Here is a 19,959-nt window from a genome sequence, read left to right as displayed (position 1 = left end):
CTTTTTAAGTTTCCTTAACAATGTTTAAATTTGTCTTTTGAGAAAAAATGCTAGAGCTGTGAAAAATGGAATACCTAAATTAAAACTTGTTTTATGAAGTGAAATCATAGAAGTGAAAAGCATTTTGATATTGGAATAAAGATCTGTGTATGTTGCCCCTTTAAAAGAGGCGGTCCCTTCATCATACATTCTACTACTTCCTGTGTTCTGAAAAATTAAACTTGTGAAAAGAAAAAAAATCTGTTACTGTTTGCAGCATGCTTGCTGAGTTTTGTACACTGCTGTTTATTTTCTCTGATTGCCTGAAGCAATAGTGATTGTGGGTTGTGGGTAAGTCCTGCCAGTCTTCTGTTAAAAGGATTTGATACAAACAAAAAAACCTTCTTGTTTTGAATGCAGACAGAAACATTACACTAAAAGCTACACAGTGAAGTGATTACTGGTTCGTAATGCTTCAAAGATCTCCAATACTGAAGCTGGGGCACAGAATACAGGACGCAGACTACAGGGAGAAATCAGAAAAGCAGAATCTGTGTGCTACAAATGAGAGAGCAGAGCAGTGCTGTGGGGAGCACAGACGGAGACTGGAGCTGTTCTGCCAGGAGGATGAGGCCTTTGTCTGTGTCCTGTGTGTCCCCAAACATTCCAGGCACAGTTTTGTGTCCCTGCGTGAGGCACTCAGTGTCTACAAGGTAAGAAATGCTGCTTGATGAATAACATTAAGTAACAAATTCTCTATAATGGTTGCACTGACATTGTTTTTTTCCCCTAAATATTCTTGGAAGTCTGTATTTCTAAATTATTTTATCAGTACTTAATGACTGTAGAAATATCCAGTTTTCCATTTATATGCTGGAACATTAAGGGCATTGCTGTAGAACAGTACCTCCCTGGTCGGTCTGCGCAGAAGTGGGTGTGCCTTGTCTGACTTGACATGCGAAATGGCTGTGATGCTGTATGCAATTGATGCATGATTGACTGCCATGAAGATTTGACAGTGACAGCAAGCATACCTTGGTTGTTGATTTACCTATCTGTCAATCACCCACGTAAATTTGTGAGTGTTCAATGAATTAAATTTTGCAGGTGTTCAGTGTAAGGGATCACTATCAGATGATCGAAGTATCAGGACTTCGAAATTCCTGTGGTCAGGACCGTATGATCAAAGTTTTGAAACTTCAAAAGTTTGGAATGGAGATCCCAGTACAGCATAGAATGGGAACTTCTTTACCATTTTCCTCAATGTAGCGTGATCTCAGAGTTGGTATATTTAATTTGCAGCGGGTGTAGGGGCTGCAGAGAGGCTTAACACCCTGCAAAAACATTAAAAAAAATTACTTGGAGTTATAGTGCTATTTCTATAGCCTTAAGTAATTGTAGTACCCATTGATCTAACATGCTGAATACCCAATGAATATTCATGTGGCTGGTGAAGACATCAACATGAATATTCATTCATTACTCGAACAAGTAATAGATGTTTGGTGGCAGGCAGTGTTTAGCCAGGACTTGCTACTGCGCACCCGGGGAGGTACTGTTCTACAACATTGCCACATTAAGAATATAGACCTTTATTACCGTGAATAATAACTGCCATATTGTTTTTGCATTGTGAAAGACCTTCTCCTGACATATATTCAAAATATGTGGGTGATGATGGTTTTGTAAAAATGTTGCTTTTGTCAAAATGGGAGTTGCCAGCTAGTTTGGTTGATTCCCATGTCATTGTATAATAGAGGTGATTTTGTGTGATGTCTGCTAATAGTGGCGTTAATGAAGTTTCTCTTTTTTTCACTACTGTGCAATAACTGAGTTGGTATATTTGAGTTTCAGGGGCAATCCCCACCCGACTTTTTATTGAACTTTCATACTTGTCTATGAAACAACAAAATGTTAGTCAATGTAGGGAGCCACTGATATTTTGTGATATACTAATAAATTGTCTGTCTATCTATTTGTCACTGCACTACATTTTTTTCAAACACTTTAATTACCAAAGTGTAGTGCAGGTCAGCTTGTGTGATTGGCAGATTAAATGAATTCCAGTTCAGCAAACTGTGTCCTTTGTTGATAAAGGTAAGTGGTAGTGCATTTGTGTGCATGTGTGTGTGTGTGTGTGTGTGTGTGTGTGTGTGTGTGTGTGTGTGTGTGTGTGTGTGTGTGTGTGTGTGTGTGTGTGTTGGGGGGTTACTTTAGGGGTTAGTTAAGGGTTTAGGTTTAGTGTATGTATATTAATTCACATTCTCTTATTCTGTCAGTGTCTCAGGCTAATCGTAATAATATTTTAAAATTATCCCTGATTGTCCCTAATTATTTTGGGATATGTCCCTGAGTCTGTTGAGATTTGTCCCTGACTCGTTTTAACTTATGTTGGGGGCAGGGTTTGCCTACATTACTAAGGTGCAGCAAGGTGTAAATCCTGTCTCTGCCATAGTAGTGTGTGCTCTCGTACCCCTTCCCTTACCCCTAACTATGCACTTCAAGAAAAACTCTTTTCATTACACTACCACTATTCAGACAAATTTGATTTGAACGTTAGGTAAGGTTACGGACTGTAGATCAGAAAATAACATTTTCTTTTCCGATCTACAGGTTTTTGCGATGTTGTTGTTCTTCATCATTTGTGTATTGGCCATTTAGCATGTCTAAGATCCACGATGTAATCACATATATGTGTGTGTGCATGTCTGTATTATGTATGTGTGCAGGTGTGTATATATGTATATGCATGTATGTGTGTTTTTGTGCATGTGTTATATAAATATAAATATGTGTATATATAATGTACAATATATAAAGTGAGGAATGGGAAGAAGCTTTTTTGCAGTCTGATAGTAATTGTGTAGTAGCTTAGATAGTGGGAAAAGTTCATGGGGCCATATTTGTAAAGGAAGTTTTGTTTGGTACAGATATTCCAAGACAACTTGAATTCCTAAATTCATGCCGGACACAGCCTATTACAGTTCCTTGACTGGATAACCAGGACATTAGAAAAAAAGGGGCTGTGGACATGGCCTGCTTAGATTTTTTTTTAGAAAGGCATGCAATATGCTACACCACAGTAGGTTCATAGGTGTGTACTAGGCTAATGACCGCTGAGGCCTTTTTAAGCCTAGCCATGCATCCTAAACTCTGACAAATTCCAGTACCCTTGGTGGTGTAAGCAGGAGTCTGGGAGGTGAATCATTATAGGTTGCCTGTGTGCTTTAGATACATAGGTGGTAAACCAGGGGTGAGTTTCTGGTTCCCCATCTAGTTGACCAGGTTACACTTGAATTGTGTTGGGGAGAAACTGTGCTTTCCATAAGTGGGAAGCCTGTTCCGGAGAAGAAGTAGTCCCTGGGACACTGTCTTGCCAGCAGGTACTATTTATGTCACAGGCAAGGTTTAAGTCTTTAGAATGGGTATTTCTGGTGCTGCTTGCTTTGTGGATATGCAGGGGGGTCTATCAAAGTGGGGTCTGACAATGCTTTGTATGCCAGGCATAGACTTCTATACAATACGATACAGGTATAGGGCTTTGAGGTGATTTGCACAGGACATGTTATTTATGTCCTGTATTCTTTTAGTGGGGAACTTAAACGGGCATCCCAATTGTTGGAATAGTGAAGAAATTACAATGACGTGGAATGAGTCCCTCGGAAGTAACATTGGTAAAATAGTAACAAAGTTCAAGGCAATAGAGGGTTATATGAAATGGTCTACAGTCCAAAGAAAGGATGGTCGTGAGTTGAGTTTCACATGGATCAGTACTGGGTCAGTACTGGAGGCAGTCTATTTCTTTGTTTTTGATAAGAGCTGTTACAGAAGCAATGAAGGAGAAGGTACCATAAACGTTGGTGATGTAACATTATAAAACAAGGCTGATGGTGAAGGTTTTCCGCAACTTGGTAAAACAATGCAATAGTCTCAAATCTGCTATCCTAATTTTATTTATTTATTTATTTATTGACATTTGGTAACCGGGAAAGTCCAACTGGGTCAAGGGACCCATTTTCAGCGGAGGCCTGGGAAGAAAAGCTCCAGTACAGACATTAACAGATAATAAAGTAGAATGATACAATACATTAGATACAAGAGAGATCATAACATTGCTTCAAGATGCAATCAGATAGTTTATAGAATACAATATTTCAATGCATCAATTTAAAGGGTATATATCTTACACGTATGTATCACACAAAGAATTAGTTAAGACAGAATGTCTAGTAGGGATTAGTGGGGAAACTCTAACTTGTCGAACTTGTCTATTCATGTTTGCTTATGTATTCTTTGTCATACCATATTTGTAATGTGTTTTCATTGTTTTTATTGTATCTGCTTACCCTTGGAGCTTTTCTCCCTGGGCCTCCGCTGAAAATGGACATGAATCCAGTCGGACTATCCTGGTCAACAAATGTAAAATAAATAAATAAATAAATAAATGGATTAAATACTTTATAGGAATAATATTAGAAGAGACGGAGAGGTTTGAGTGAAGTGCAATAGATAGGAGGAAGCTTATATGTGTTAGCATGTGGTGTTCAGAGAGTTGGGAGTTGAAGTAGGAAGGTTGGTGGGACGTTTAAGGAAAGGTAGTGATGAAGTGGTGGGGGGAGGTGGTGATGGGGTGAGTGTTAAGTCTGGCAAGGACAGGTCCAAGAGTTGTAGAGGTAGTTCTTTAGTGTGAGCTTGAAATTTTTGGGCTGTTCAATTCCGGTAATGTTATTTGGGAGGTTGTTCCAGTGCTTAGCTATGGCATAGGAATAGAGACACTAACCAGCTCTTTTTATAGGTTTGTATACATCTGTAAGTAGCTCATTATTTGAGCGGAGATTTCGAGTGGGACAGTAGGTGTGGAGGATGCTTTTTAAGACTGGACAGCTATCAGGCTTATGTATTATTTTATGTGCTGTAGTTAGCTGTAGGTAGTTGAGATAATGGGGGAATACCATCCAGTTTAGTTCCTTGCAGTGATGGGTACAGTAGGGTGAATTAGTGGTGAATTTTGCAGTTTTATAGTAACAAGACTGAAGTTTAGTTTTGAGAGAGGCATGCAGGTTAGTGAATATGGGAGCGCCATAGAGAAGGGAGGGGATATTTGCCAGATGTTTTTTTAGAGCTTGGGTCCAGGAATTGTTTTTGTCTGTAGAAAGTTCCTAGTTTGAAGGGAGATTTTTTGGGGCATTAAGGATGTGTTGGTCACATGAGAGCTTGTCATCTATGGTGACTAGTAATAATTTGGCATTATTAACAATTTCAATCTTGGTATTGTTATGGGAGTATATTTTGAAGTCTGGTATGTTGGTTTTGGGAGAAAAAAGTAACAGTTTGGTTTTGTTAGGATTAACCAATAGTTATGCGCTGTTTAACCATGACTCTATGGAGGTAAATGTTCTCTGTGTTTTTTTCAGTAGATCAGGGGGGATATTGGCAGAGGAGGTGATAATGGTTGAATCATCGGCTTATTGAGTTAATGTGCTATGATGACAGATTGTGTGAAGGTTATTAATGAATATATTAAAGAGGAGGGGTCCTAGGATGGACCCCTGTGGAAGTCCTGTTTTGTTAGTTTGGTACTGTGATAGGCAGCCTAACCATTTTACACACTGTTGTCTATTGGTTAAGTAACTACTAAAACATTGTGTGGAGGTTGGTGAGCAACCTACTGTTGTCAGTTGCTGGAGTAGTTTTTTTGTATGAAACCGTGTCAAAGGCCTTTGACAGGTCTAACAGTATAATGGATATGTGTAGGTTGGACTCCCTAGACTTATTAACTAGGTCTGTGAAAGACATAAGAGCTGTTATGGTACTGTGGGATGGCATGAAGCCATGCTGGGTGGGTGTAAGTAGATTATAATGGGTAAGGTGGTAAGTAATTGAATATGTATACATTTTTCGAGTAGTTTGGAAAGTGGTGAGAGGGTGGAGATGGGTCTATAGTTTGTAAATTTGGTGGATTTCCCTCCTTTGTGTAAAGGGGTTATGATATTTTTTTTCCAGAGGGTTGGGATGTAGGATTCAGAGATGGATTCGTTAATAAGGATGCTAATTGGAAAGGCAATGGAGTCTACAGCAAGTTGTAAGTATTCTGGTGGAAGGTTGTCTAAGGAACATGACCATGGTTTAAGTTTGAGGAGAAGTTTATGAATTAGTGAAGTGGGAACAGGTTGAAAAGAGAGATGAGGAATTGTTGGACATTGGAGGTGGGTGAGGTTTTGAGAGTTTGAGAGTGTTGTAGACTGGTAAGGCTTGTGATTAGTGAAATGATGCTATCTATGAAGTTGGAATTGAACATGTTAGCTATTTTGGATGGTGTCTTATTTGCATTTGAGGTAGGGTTTTGTGTGGATCCAGGGGAGAGTATTGTTTTAATAGTTTTCCAAAATGTTTTAGGGTTGTTGTTATGACTGGTTAGTTGCTGAAAAAAGTAGGTTTTCTACTTATCAGCATTAATTGATTTTTTAGTTCTGTTACTTAGTTGCCTGTATTTTTGCCAGTTTGTATCTGTTTTATTTCTTTGCCAATCTTTCCAGGCCCTATCTCTAGTTAGTAATATTTGTTCAGTTGATTTGGTTAACCAAGGTGCATGATTAGATTTTGTTCTTTTAGTTCTGAGAGGGGCTAAATCATTAAAGGTATCTAGGAAAGTTTTATTGAAATTGTTGACAGCCTCATCTAAAGGTAAAGTTTTTAATGGGGTCCACTTGATCTTAATAAGCTGTTAAATAGTTCCTGACTACATTTTGTTAGGTTCCTGGATGTCTTGTAAGTGTCGGTGTTCTGTTTTTGGGAGGTGGTTCTATGGGTATAAGGAGGAAGATGGTCACTGAGTGCATTAGGTAGGGTACTGGAGTTACAGTATTTGAGAGGGTCAGAGACAAGGATCCAGTCAAGGCCTGAAGTTAGGTTATTGTTACATATCCCAGTAGGTAGTGTGATTAGCTGTGTAAAACCATGAAGTTGAATAATATTTGCTGGTGAGTCTGTGGAAAGGTTTAGCCAATTGATATTGACATATCCCATGATGACTATTTCACTGGAGAAATTTTTGGATACCCAAGAGAGAATGTTTTCTAGTACTGAGATATTTTGGCCTGGGGGAATATAGACTGTTATGATATAAAGTTTTTTTTGGCTATTGAGTTCTAGTAATGCAATGAGAATTTAATTTCTGCATTACCAAAGATGGGAATATCATTGGGGTATGGAAGGACAGTATATTTGTTTGGATAGATTATGGAAACACCTCCTGCTTTTTTCTTGGTTCTGTCCTTTCTTATTATATTACAGCCAGGTGGGAGGAGTTCTGTGTCTTTGATATGTGGCTTTATTCAGGTTTCAGTAACTGCGACTAAGTCTGGGGAGTACTGTGTTAGCCATGCCTGAAATTCTATTAATTTGTTGCATAAACTGCGTATGTTTAAGATGACTAGCATCATCTGTTTGGGGGCTGTTGTCTGGAGTGGAGTGTGGTTTTGTGGGGGTCCAGGGTTGGGGTGGATGTCGCCGCATTGATTTAGGTTATTGGGGTAAGGAGAGTTTTGGCGTTTTTTTTTAATGGTGTTTTTTGAAGATTAGGACGTAGTTTGGGGGTAGATCATTATGAGTGGTTAAGTATCCGTCGTTTTAGAAAGTATTGGGTATTGGTACTAATGCAGCTGGCAGATGTGTTTGAAAAACTATGTGAGCGTTTGCCTTTCTGGTCTGGGGATGTTGCATTTTTTGGATATAGATGTTAACAGTGTTAGCCAACAAAAGGTAAATGAAAGTAGAATATAGCTACATTTTAGTTGTGGCATTTTGTATTTAAGTAGGTAGGGTGGATAAGGTTATTTAGGCTGTAAATTATTGGTTCAGGTGAAAGAGCTGTAATTTATTGGTTAAGGTGAAAGGGGTGGTGGTGAGTAGCTACCGGGTAAGAGTAAGTGGGAGGTGGAGCTAATGGAATAAATGCAATTGAAGTGGGGTTTAGGGGGGGGAGCAATTGATGTGTGGCGATTAGCGAGGGCTAATGGCACGGGGCTGCACCCTTCAGTGCTGTATGGAAGAAAACAATCAGTAAGTATGTTAGTTACAGAAGCAGCACTAAGAGCTAGGTGGACCGGGAAATAGTTTTTGCAGTTTAATCAGATTTAGAGTGTGCCACTCCACACAATTATTTAATTTTAAGTTACAAAACATCTTTTTACTTGAATGGATAGTTGTTTGGGAATAGATAATAGACACAATGTATATTGAAGCAGTTGGATGGGTATTACGAGGATACTAGGTATTAAAGTAGTGCTTAATATAGGGGTATGTAGTTTTTGCTGGTTCTGGAGTTATCTAAGAGCTGTTTTTGCTACTAACACTATTACAGCTATTTAGCTATTAAGATATTAACAGTTATCTTACTGTTATCTTACAGGGATTTAACAGTAATAATTTATAGTTCTTAGCAACATACTTTAGAGATTTTGCAGGTTTAACACTTCTGGCTGTTCGAGGGAAATTTTATCTTGTCTTGCTATACGGTGTTCATGAGCACAGTCTGTGGACACTTATTGACTCTGTAGTCTTTGCTTTTGGAGCCTGATGACAGGCAGAAGTTCTATTCTTGAAAGATGAAGATAGGGAGAGTTAGTTGGAAAGGCCAAAGGGTGGGTGAGCGTGTAGGAGTGGAAAAAAGGGTATAGAGACAACAGCATAAGTGAGAGGAAGGAGTCTTTTATACAGATAGTTAACAAGTACAGAGGTTAGAATACCATAAAGTGACCAACTAGTGAATCAGGATTTTATGGTGCAAATTGCAATGTAAAGCATCTGTGTAGGATGAAAACATACTCACAACGTGGATGGAAAATAACATCAGCAACTGAAAATGGAACTTTGTGTAATTGTATCGAATCATTTGCTTGCCAATTTTTAATCAGGTAGGCAGACTAGACTCAGAACTGTTTTCAGCGTGAGACTTGACCAACAGGCAGTGAAGGGTAAAGCAGTGAAACGTGTGAGATGAAGGATGTATTTCTAAGCCAATTTAGGAAGGACACTACTTACTGTGAAATAAGATGTCATACTTTCTGAATAGTTAACAGTAGCAGTTTTGTAGGTATTTCAGTTTTGTGAATGAAAATGTTTATACTCCATCAGTATGTCCCAGATAATTGTTAAAAACACCTCTGGGGAAAGGGTACACAGTACCAATGTTTACAAAGGAACAGCGTGGTGAAATCTGAGGTCAGAAGTATGTCAGATAAACAAGTACATTAAATGCCGAGTTAGTTTCCACAACACAGTAGGGAACTCATGGGTATGGATACACTTGGATAAAAACTGTGAACACTGTGTTAAATTGAATTGATAACTATTCTCTCCATTACAAATATATATATATGTATATATATATATATATATATATATATATATATATATATATATATATATATATATATATATATATATATATATTATATTACAAAACAAAAGAGTACAATAGTACAGACTTGAAACAAGAAAAGTAAAAATGGAGTGTGTGAGGGCCACAAAAAAGGAGAGTGGAAGCAGTGGGATACATAAGAAGCATCATCAGCATTTCAAAACAAGAAGTTATTTACCCTTCACTATTGACTATAAGATCCCATCTGTACATACATACATACAAATATGTCAGGCATGTGCAATAATGGCCTTCTAGCATGCCAGTATACCAAAACTGTTACCCCATGACAGTATTGAATATATGCAGTTTTAGAGAAAGGTCTCTGTATAAACTATGGGATACCAAGTGGAAGATTGAATTAAGTTCTGGAGACCTAATCATTCTAGGGAAATTTTGAATGAAGTTTTGAAAATCTAATCAATATTCTGTGGTCATATGAAAGGAGTTCTGGACACCTCCTCATTCTAGGGACATAGGATGGACAGAGCTAGTTCAGAGGAGGCAAGCAGAAAGCTACTTGGTCTTCACAGGATGCAGTCTAAAGACAAACTAAAACAAATGTGACATGTTTGGTGGCAACGTACTGGTGACAAAGACAAATTTTTTCCTGTCTCTGATGCTGGTGACACAGTTTTGATTACTAAGTCAGACATCAGGGCAGGTGATGGGGTAGACTCAATTGGGAAAAGCCAGATCTCTCTCTCTCTCTCTCTCTTTCATTTTGGGGAGGATTCTTCTTTAGCATATCTTAGCTGGAGGCTGGATATTTGCCATAACAATAGCAATAACGTATACTGGAGAATTTCAGGTGCATGTGCAATGTTACAGCTTGCAAGCCAGATTAACATCATTGTATCCTGTATGGGGGTCATGGGGAAAAGACAGACTATAGCAGAACTCACAGAATTGCTAAACTATTGGTGTGATGAATTGCTCTTCTCTCTCCTCTCATCAGTGTGTTTCTGAGAATTGGTGGTTTGAAAACACAAATTACACTGCTTGGAAAACAAACAGGTGGATATCATGTTTCAAAGGAGGAGCTGTAGGTGAGCAAGAGGATGCAGAATAAAGAGAGGGAAAAGGAAGTGCATTATTCCACAGAAAGAGTAGTAAATGAATGATACGCTCTGCATTAAGTTGTACTATAGCCAAAGACAGTAACAGAGTTTTAGAATACATGATGCAAACATAGGGCAGTTCCTGATATTGGTAGGATCCGTGGTATTTATCTCCAGCTTATTTAATGGGGATGGAAATGGGCAAACAGTGTTTGCATGACATGAGAATCTACATTTGTCTGTCACATGAAACATGAAAAGGAGTTGAAATATTTTACTGGCAGGCCTTGTTATTCTCCTTTAATTTATAAGATGTCTAGCTAAACATGCAGGTCTCTCTTATAATCAAGGGGAAGTTTTCATACAGAATAGCGAACAGTTGTATGAGGTTGGTAAGCAGTAAAAAGCACACATACTACACTTCTAAGCAATTCACAAAAAACATGGAATATCTACGTATGCTGCCACTTATGAGGAAGAGGCAAGGTTTAGAGCAGGTATGCAGATAAAAGCAGACAGTGTATTTCTCCCACTTCTAATTTAAGTAACTCTAGGGGTCAATGTATGTCTTGTAAGTTTCTATCCGGTTCAGTGTGTTGTCTTTCATTCAGGATTGACTGATTGCACTTTGAACTCTCAGATCAGAGATCAGAAGACAATTTCTCACCATAAGTAAACCAAATAAATCCCTGTGACAAAGCCTGTACTCATACTAGCAAAAAAAAAAAATGGAACTCCTACCTCTAACCAAACCTACCCACCTTTAAATGCTCCCTAAAACAATACTTTACAAAGTCGTGGACCTGCTCCTGTGCCAGTCATGCCTGAATGTATTCACTATGCTTCGCTCACCCCTTCAGCTTAAGTCACACCTCACAACCCTCTCCAGCCTCCTACTCTGCACATTTATTTTGGTTTTCCCACCACCTTACCCACTTCATCTTTGCTGACCTTTCCTCCACTTGTTTCTCTTTCCTCCCTACTCACCTAGTCTACCTGAAGGCGCCCTACCGTCACTCTTCTTATAGTCTGCCTTTCTCTCCATCCTTCTTCCTTCTATAACCATAATATGAACACCTGTCTCTTAGTAAGACATCACTCCAATTCACCTCATTGTCTCTAATCATGTTATCTCTAATATCTGTTAAATATCTTATGAGAATTGTCTCCGGTCTCATTTATCACATACTGATCTATGTAACAAATAATATGACTATTGAGTTTTTCTTCACATATTGTCTTCAACTCATGTTATTGTTTTTCATTGCACTCTACTATGAAACACATGTTCTATGTTTTTCTCTTCTCTCATTACGTTTCTCACTCCTGTGTTTTGTAGTGTAATTTATTTTTGAAAGATTATGATTGTGTAGCTTTTCTCCACGGGCCTTTTTGGCCAGCTTAGACTTTCCTGGCAAAGAAATGACAAATAAATAAATTAAAAATAAAAATAAATTGAATAGCTCTGTGATAGCAAAGTGTACATCACATCGGAATCCTTTTTGTTAAAATCCTGTGAAGACAGTAATGTATTTGGGGAAAACAGGGAAACCACAGCATATATTGGCCAACACCTACAGGCTAGTGCATTTGGTGAAACAGGTCATAAAATCATAAGGCAAGGAAGACCAGGGTGGTGCATGCCTTGCCAAAATCCACTCTAAGGCTCTATACCTTTTGTAATGCGAGTGACTCTAATGTCCTGGTGTAAATGTAAAGGCACATATCCAGTTGTCTAATCATTTGACATGCCTGGGGAAATTATCCCACAGAAAATGGAGGTGCTAGGTAATGAATCGCTGTTTCCAGCTTTTTTTCTTGATGAAGGTTTAGATCTCTGGTTCTGGTACTGGCAGCACAATCTGACTTGTTAAGGAGAAGCAGTTTGATAATAACTGGGTCTCTGAGGATGGTAAGCTAGGTACATGTCTTCCCTCAGGAGTCTGTATAACACTGAGTAAAAGATCAGAGCCTGCACTCTCTTCTGACAGTTAAGGAGTTTGAGACCAGATATTCTTTTTATTAGGAAACCTATAATTTTTTTTTAATATTTTTATTCATTTTCAAAAAGAAAAACATGTATATAGGTTATTTATGACAGTGAAGTATTTACAAATTATTTAAACTGGTTAGCTAAAAGCAGTAAACAGATATCAACATTAAAACCAAAGTAAAGTATGTACAAGGGTGTCTATTAATGACATGTAATCGACTTTCTATACAATTGTTTCCCAATTATAATTTGCTACAGTCATTACTCTCCAACATGTCAGCTACTTTTTGCCATGCTATATATAATGATGTAGTTCTTTCAGTTCTTTCTTTAATAGTGTAATAATAATAATAATAATAATAATAATTTAGTAGTGTATAATTTTCTGGATGTGTGTTTTAATATGTCCAGGCAGATACATGCTGAAGCCAGGAATTTATCAATGTTGTCAGGAGCCATGAAGGATGATTGATATCAGGCTGTGAGTTAGAAATTAGATTTCCCCAAGTAATTTGTAGTTCATCTAGCTCACTGGGGGTTTCCGGGTATCTGTTTTGAAGAACTATTTTCACTGATGTACACTGGCAATCCATCACCATTACCAGTGGATCTGAAGGTGTTGTGCGCACAGAAGGGGTGCTCTTCTAGAATTTTAACTATGTCTCAGTAGCAAGACATACATGGATGTGCTCTAAATGCAGAAATGCCTTGAGGTCCAGCAGCTTATTGTCAAGAGTCCTGGCACTGAGTAGAGCTACCTTAATATCATCATAGGATTGGAGGGCTTTATCAAATTGGGGTGTTCATTAGATGAACTCTGCCTAAATAGGCACAGTGGAAAACTGTAAGAACTTTGGCCAGTATGAGGAAGTCCTCAAAATAAGGATGCCTAGCATCTTATGCAAAGTAGATTGGACTGTTGATTATTTCATTCAGGGTGATACATTCTGGATCTCCCTGGAATGACACCAAGAACTTATCCAGTTGTTTTACCAAATTATCTTTTCCTTGCATGTAGGCTTCATTCTTAGGGAAGGGAGGTTTTCATTCCAAACCAGTGTCTTACCCTTACTGAAGCAAACATGGTAAGCTCTAGCATCTCGTTCTACAGGTCTTGAGGAGATTTGTGGTAGGTCATTTACCCCAACGTGGACAGCAACCATGTTGTTGTTGTCATACTTGGTGGAGGAGAAAGTATTGAGTGTACTGGTTACATCCACTATCTTGTCTCCTGAGAGACAGCTGTCTGTAACCCTGTCCTAATCCAGCCTAGTGAGTATGTGTCAGGCAATTGGATCAGCAATAAGAAGAATGTTTCTAGTAGCTGAATTATGCCTACCAGACTTGGGAGTGGTTTGCTGTTGATAACATATTGGTGTTGGTACTAATGTTGAGGTATGTGGAGTCGGTGTAATAATAAGGGATATGTGCTAACGTCTAGTTTTATGAGTTCTATGAGTTTTAGGTAGAGACTGCATCAGCATATGACAGCTTTCTAATGTTAGTATAATGCTGCATTTGTATGAGTGGGGGGGTATGTCAGTGCAATTCTCACTGCAAGTAATGGACTGTGTATTTGTACCTCCAACAGATGGCAGCTACATATTAGGTAATAATTTGATATCACTGAGCGTGAGACATGCTTTAGGATCCAGACAGCCAGGAGGATGTCAGAGGAAGGGGCAGTGGGTTTGCTGCCACTCCATGATACCCAGTTCTGATGTATGAAAAGGACCCTGTCAGCAGTAAAATGAACTATGGATGTAATGATACAAAGACATTTTTGTGGAACTATGGAAGTGATTTTGCAAAACGACTATTTGGGGGTAGTAACACTGAAATAATGAAGATACCAAAATAGTAGTGTTTCTGACCTGGAAAAGAAGACTAATTTGCTCACAATGGCACCAGTCTTCATTGCCAACAGTAGTTACCTCAGCTCAGCTCTCATTGCTTTTGCCCAGGGCACACTCCTGCTTAGCACCTACTGAATGAGGACAAATGTGAAAGTACAACTGACTAGTGGCAAAAACTGGAGTTGTGCATAATACCCAGTAAGTAACAACACCTACTGCAGTAATGCACTCATCACAACATAAAACGAACAAGAGAGAGAACCAATAAATTTAAGCCAGAAGTGCTGAGCTATCTATACAGCAGCAGCATTTGGCCTACTCCACTAAATCAGCTAGCGCTCCCTCAAAATGGCCACCACATTAGGCAAGAAAAGGCTGTCTCCAAATGGTTGTTAACAGATAAATAAGCTGTTTAAAATAAACAGGATAGCAAAATGACTGTTGTTGTTGTTTGTCTTTTGGCTTTTCCTGGTTAGGGGTTGCCACAGTGGAACTCCGGTCCGCTAATGATTGGCAGTAGGTTTTTACGGTGCCAAATTGCCAGCTCGACTCCCAACCTTCAACAAAGGCACGCCTATTCATGCATGTCTTTCAGAACACCACTCGACTCCGGGGAGGACATGCAGACTCCACACAGGAAGCACTCCCTGCACTCCAGTCAAGAATCAAATGGGAGAACCTCTTGCTGTGAGGCAACAACACTACAGCTGCACCACCGTGCCAGTAAAATGACTGTAACTACAGTAATAAAATGCAAAAAAGCTATATGTGTGTGTGGGGGGGATAGCTTTCCTGACTTTTTGTGAAGTCCAGAAACATTATTATATTTTTCAGTCAGTATGCATAGGCTTGATTTTCTGCAGTCTTGTTGAAAAGACCACAAGAAAGCTAAGATGGGCACAGTACATGTCAAGCAAGAACAAGACAGTCCATGAGAAACAGCCATAATTTCAAACCAATAGCACTGAGCTACTTAGACGCAGCAGTAGGTAGCCTGTTCCCCTAGACTAACTAATGCTCCCACCAAGATGGCCAAAACACTAGACCAGAAAAGGCTGTTATCTAGTAAGTGCTAGCAGAGAAAATTAATTGAAAATCACATAAACAAGCAGTCTTAACAGAAGAGCAAAATAACGTTGTGTAGTATTAAAATGTCAGAAAGTTAACTTTCCTGAGTTTCCAGAAGCACTTTTAAGATTTTCAGTCAGTGCATATGGGTTCAGCTCTAAGCAGTCTTTTTGGAAAGACAGCAAGGAAGCTAAGTTAAGAACAGTATATGCCAAGCAAGAACAAGATAACCGTTGAAAAACAGCTATAAATTCAAACCACTAGTGCTGTGCTTCCTACATGCAGCAACTATTAGCCAGAAGCACTTTTAAGCATTTAATGTAAAAAACATTTCATTACATGTATTTTCCCCTAAAGCAAATATGACATCTATTCCTCTTTTAAAGCTCATTATGCCAAAAATAAGTCTTGTTTTTCCTCAATTTTATTGGATTCCTCATTTTTTTAAATTTTTTTTAAATGTCATATTCTTTTTGGAGATGTATCAATAAAAGTCGCATACATTTACAGTCAGTACAGGAGTGGAGGCTAAAAGTTATAACTTCATGTACTCAACAAAAGTGTTTAAAGATCTTGATCTAATGTTTTCTAACCAAATTTGCACAGTGCTGACAGCCTTCGACTGCACGATCCTCCTGTTAGCAGAAGAAACACCCATCCATCCCCAACCCCCTTTTCCCATTTTTGTATGTGGGGCCAGGTGGTCACTTCAACAGTGATAACCACCTGCAGCCAGTTTTCACACCACTGGTAAAAACAAAATAAATGTCTGTATACCAAGTCAAACTAAGGAATAAGATTCCCAAGAAGTGCAGTTGTGGAAATTGGATCCACTTCAACAGTTTTTATGACAGTTCGAGTCTGTTTTAAAGAAAATCGTATAGCTGAAGATTGTCAGTGCATTAAGTAAGTTTTGCAAGAAGTGGTAAAAAGACAATGGAAAAAGATGTTGATAAACATAGAAGACAACGTCAGCTTTGTGGAGAAAATCTAAAGCCTGTTTAACAAATTCACTTATAGAAGGTAAAATGTCTGTGTGTTGGAAGAGTGTATATGTTGCTTTAGAAAAAAAAAACAGTTACTAAAATTGATTTTTGTTGTGATGTATGGATCAAAATTGAAACTGACTAAAAGTCTACTGATTTGTAAATGCAAAGAAAAAAAGGTTTGAGGTTGCCAAATCCAGTGGTTCTGTATGGATCAAAATTGAAACTGACTAAAAGTCTACTGATTTGTAAATGCAAAGAAAAAAGGTTTGGGGTTGCCAAATCCAGTGGTTCCTTTGGCATAATTATATTTATTCTGATTCTGCAATGAAACATGGTTTGATAAACAAAAATTGTTAAGTAACAGTATTGTTAAAAAGCTATGAATAATTTAGGCATAATACAAAACTGAGTAAGAGGAAAATGTGTTTAAGGAAAATTATATATCAGAATGGATCTACTTGATATGGTCGACATTTCAGAATGTTGACATTCATATGGCCAACACCATATGATCGACATTCGAAATGTCAACCATGCAAGTAAAAAATAAAAAAAACACAAAAAAACTTACCATCACGCTGCTAGAAGGGGGGCTCTGCCCCCACACTCCCCAGAACTTAAACATACCAACTCCAACATTGCACTACAGTGCGGAAGATGGAAATCTTTTCATTCCGTACTGTATGCAGATGCCAGTTCTGCATGTTTGACATTTCGAATGTCGATCATATGGTCTCGGCCATATGAATGTCGACATTCTGAAATGTCGACCCTGTGAAGGGAACCCATCAGAATATAAGAAAAAGATTTTGTTGTGAAAACTAGATGCATAGAATACATAAAGTGAAAAAGAAAATGTTATAGACGTAAGACTGAGTTTTATTGGATGGATACATGATATATGAAGATTGAATGAAAAGTTGTTTAATTTGTGTAGTACAGAAGATGCCAAAGAGCACATTTTTTTGGAGTGTAAAAGAGGTAAAGAGTTTTGGAAAGATGACAACTAATTAAAAATGAACATTTGCATGCGAATATGGGTATAGTATTATATGAATTGTATGGCACAGACAACAAGCATGAAGTTGAGAAAACAGATGAAATTGTATTTAGCACTTTATACTGTGCATATAAGAGAAGAACTGAGGTTTTTTTATACAAAATGGGATGTTAAGGATGTTGTTAAGAAAATGAACTTTTGGTTATGGCAAAGGAATGAGGTGATAAGGAAGTTAAGGCTGTAAATATGAGTCAGTAAGTGAATAAAGACATTTTTGGTAAATGTGATATTTAACATTCATCTAAACTGCAATCAATTCAGGAAGATGGGTTCTTGATTTATTATCTCCTATGATAGTTTTCCCCCAGGAAGTTGGAGCCACCCCCTCCCCCAGATGCTCTGCAGTACCATTATTAATTCCAAGGACTTTATGGTCTTCCTAGCACCAAAGAAATTGTGTTTTGGGCTTCAGTACCAAAGTTTATTATTTTTTTATCAACATCTACTGTGTGTTTCCCGTGGGTTCTAGGATGTATATTCTGTACTGATGTTGTTTTCTGCATCTTGTCTTCCAATGATGGCATTGCATTTATTATTTAACCTTTCTTGTTTATTGCATCCTCCTACATTTCATTGATTGATTGCTCTGTTTTTGTAAAGTGAAACTAGCAAAATATGTTCCAAAGGACACTGATGTCTCTTTAGTAAGTTTCTCCTGTAGTGTAAAAATTCTTTTATCACTCTTCTTTTAACCAGTTGTTCCCCAGCCTGTTTAATTGTCTATCCTAAATTAATTCTTCTTTAATAATGATTTCTGATTTTTTTAGCCAGTACAATTCTTTTGAATTTCTGTATCCCCAGGATTCATGAATCCTCCGTGTAAAACTAAAGTAGTCTTACACGGAAACGCCAGTCTAAGAGTAAGACGGCAGTGAGCCATGCATATTAATGAGGGCGTGCTGCCTTAACTCAAAGGCTAACACAGAGCATGCACAAGTGCAGGGGGCGTGTCGGACTGCCGAGCAGTCCAAAAATCCACGCCCCTGCAAGTCTCTCAATTGGGAAATGTCAACTGACATGAGCGAGTCCGCTCAAATTTGTACATACCCAACACTACACTCCCCCACATTCTAAACCCCAGTACAATTATAAAATGTAAAACTTTTTTTTTTTATTATTCCCGATATAGCTGCCCGTATTTGCGTGTGTTTGCGCGGGTTTGCCCATTGCTTAGGTACAGTTAGCAGTCAAGACATCGAAGAGGATAATAAGAAACGTATATGCAAATTAAGCAAAATAGCAATAGCGTAGTGGAACCTTCGCACAAAGAGGAGGCATTCCCGGTTCGAGTCCCACCACTTTCCATTTTATTTTCTGTTGGAAATCTGTATATGAAAAGAATTCCTGACATTTATCATTGAAATTTTAGTAAAAAGCATTGAAATGGCCTATGTAGTAGTGAACGAATTTTTTATATATATATATATATATATATATATATATATATATATGTATATATATATATATATATATATATATATATATATATATATACACATATATAAGAAAGTGAAATGGTTATGTATACTGATGAATGCATAAGTAACGTATCTAAAGCAATGTGAAGCACTGCTAAGCAAAGTTTACCAGATTTAAGCACATCTCAGTATAATTGCTCATAGCTTAACACTGCTTTAACTAGTGCAATAGCTTGGCACCGAGCTGCGCATCGCGCCAACTAGCGCAAACAAAACATGTTTGCGCGTAGCGCAATGCTGGGCAACGTCGATCAATGTAGAGCAATGTTGGGCAAAGTTGAGCAAAGTCGGCTAAACACAGCCACACCTCCTAGCCGGTCTGGCCAGTAGTAAAATAAAAGGCAATGACAGGTCTCGAACCTGGGATACTGTGCACCATAATCACAGTACTGAACCACTAAGCCATGACAGCTTCATATGCATGCACTTTCAGCACACACATACATATCAATAGAAGTTTACCCATTGCTAAGCAGGTGTGCTTTCAGCTGAGTTTCTTCAAAACCGGCCAATCACAGATAAGTGCTGGAAATGAGGCATATTTAAGCTCCATAGGCGGGAATACTTGCCATAACTGGTTGTAGCTCCCATCTGCGGTCAGCATGGCCGGTGTTGGAGAGGGCTCTCAATTTCGAGCGCAACGTTGGGGCATTGAGGAGTCAAAAGTAATGGTTTGGCTCCTCGTCCATAATCATGAGGAGAGACTCCTGCAGGGCCACTTCCAAGGCACCCAATACCTTGCAGAAGCCTGGAACCATCTAGCTCATGATCTCACCAGTGCCACAGGCATCCCTCAGACTGGTGAGCAGGTCAGACACCACTACTCAGACCTGAAGAGACACAAGGAGGACCGACTGAACCAGTGGATACAGCAGGCCCGTGGGATGGAAAATGCCCCACTACTGAGTAGGTAGCCATGGAATGAAGTATGTAAAAATTGCTATTGTAGTTTATATTATGGATTGGTATGTCTCAATATCACTTCATTCAGGTGTCCTTGCTGTGAATCAGCAAGCCTATGCAGATAGGCTGCTAAGGCTGCGCCACCAGGCAG

The 19,959-nt window shown here is 38.5% G+C and overlaps 1 protein-coding gene across 1 annotated transcript in view; it reads left to right on the top strand.

Annotated features, from left to right (window-relative positions):
- Positions 1–215: 215 nt before the first annotated feature.
- The window catches only part of LOC122813889 (zinc finger protein 79-like), a 135,946-nt gene continuing 116,202 nt past the window's right edge, over positions 216–19,959 (top strand). The window contains exon 1 of the mRNA XM_044086431.1: positions 216–692. Within this exon, the coding sequence (XP_043942366.1) occupies positions 450–692 (243 nt within the window). The 5' untranslated portion in view covers positions 216–449. The remainder of the gene's footprint in view (positions 693–19,959) is intronic.

The sequence above is a fragment of the Protopterus annectens genome, chromosome 10.part0, assembly GCF_019279795.1.
Source record: "Protopterus annectens isolate FY-2018-M chromosome 10.part0, PAN1.0, whole genome shotgun sequence".
In the NCBI taxonomy this organism is placed as follows: domain Eukaryota; kingdom Metazoa; phylum Chordata; order Ceratodontiformes; family Protopteridae; genus Protopterus; species Protopterus annectens.
The sequence above is the reverse complement of the archived record's forward strand: the minus strand, read 5'-3'. Positions and strand labels throughout refer to the sequence as shown.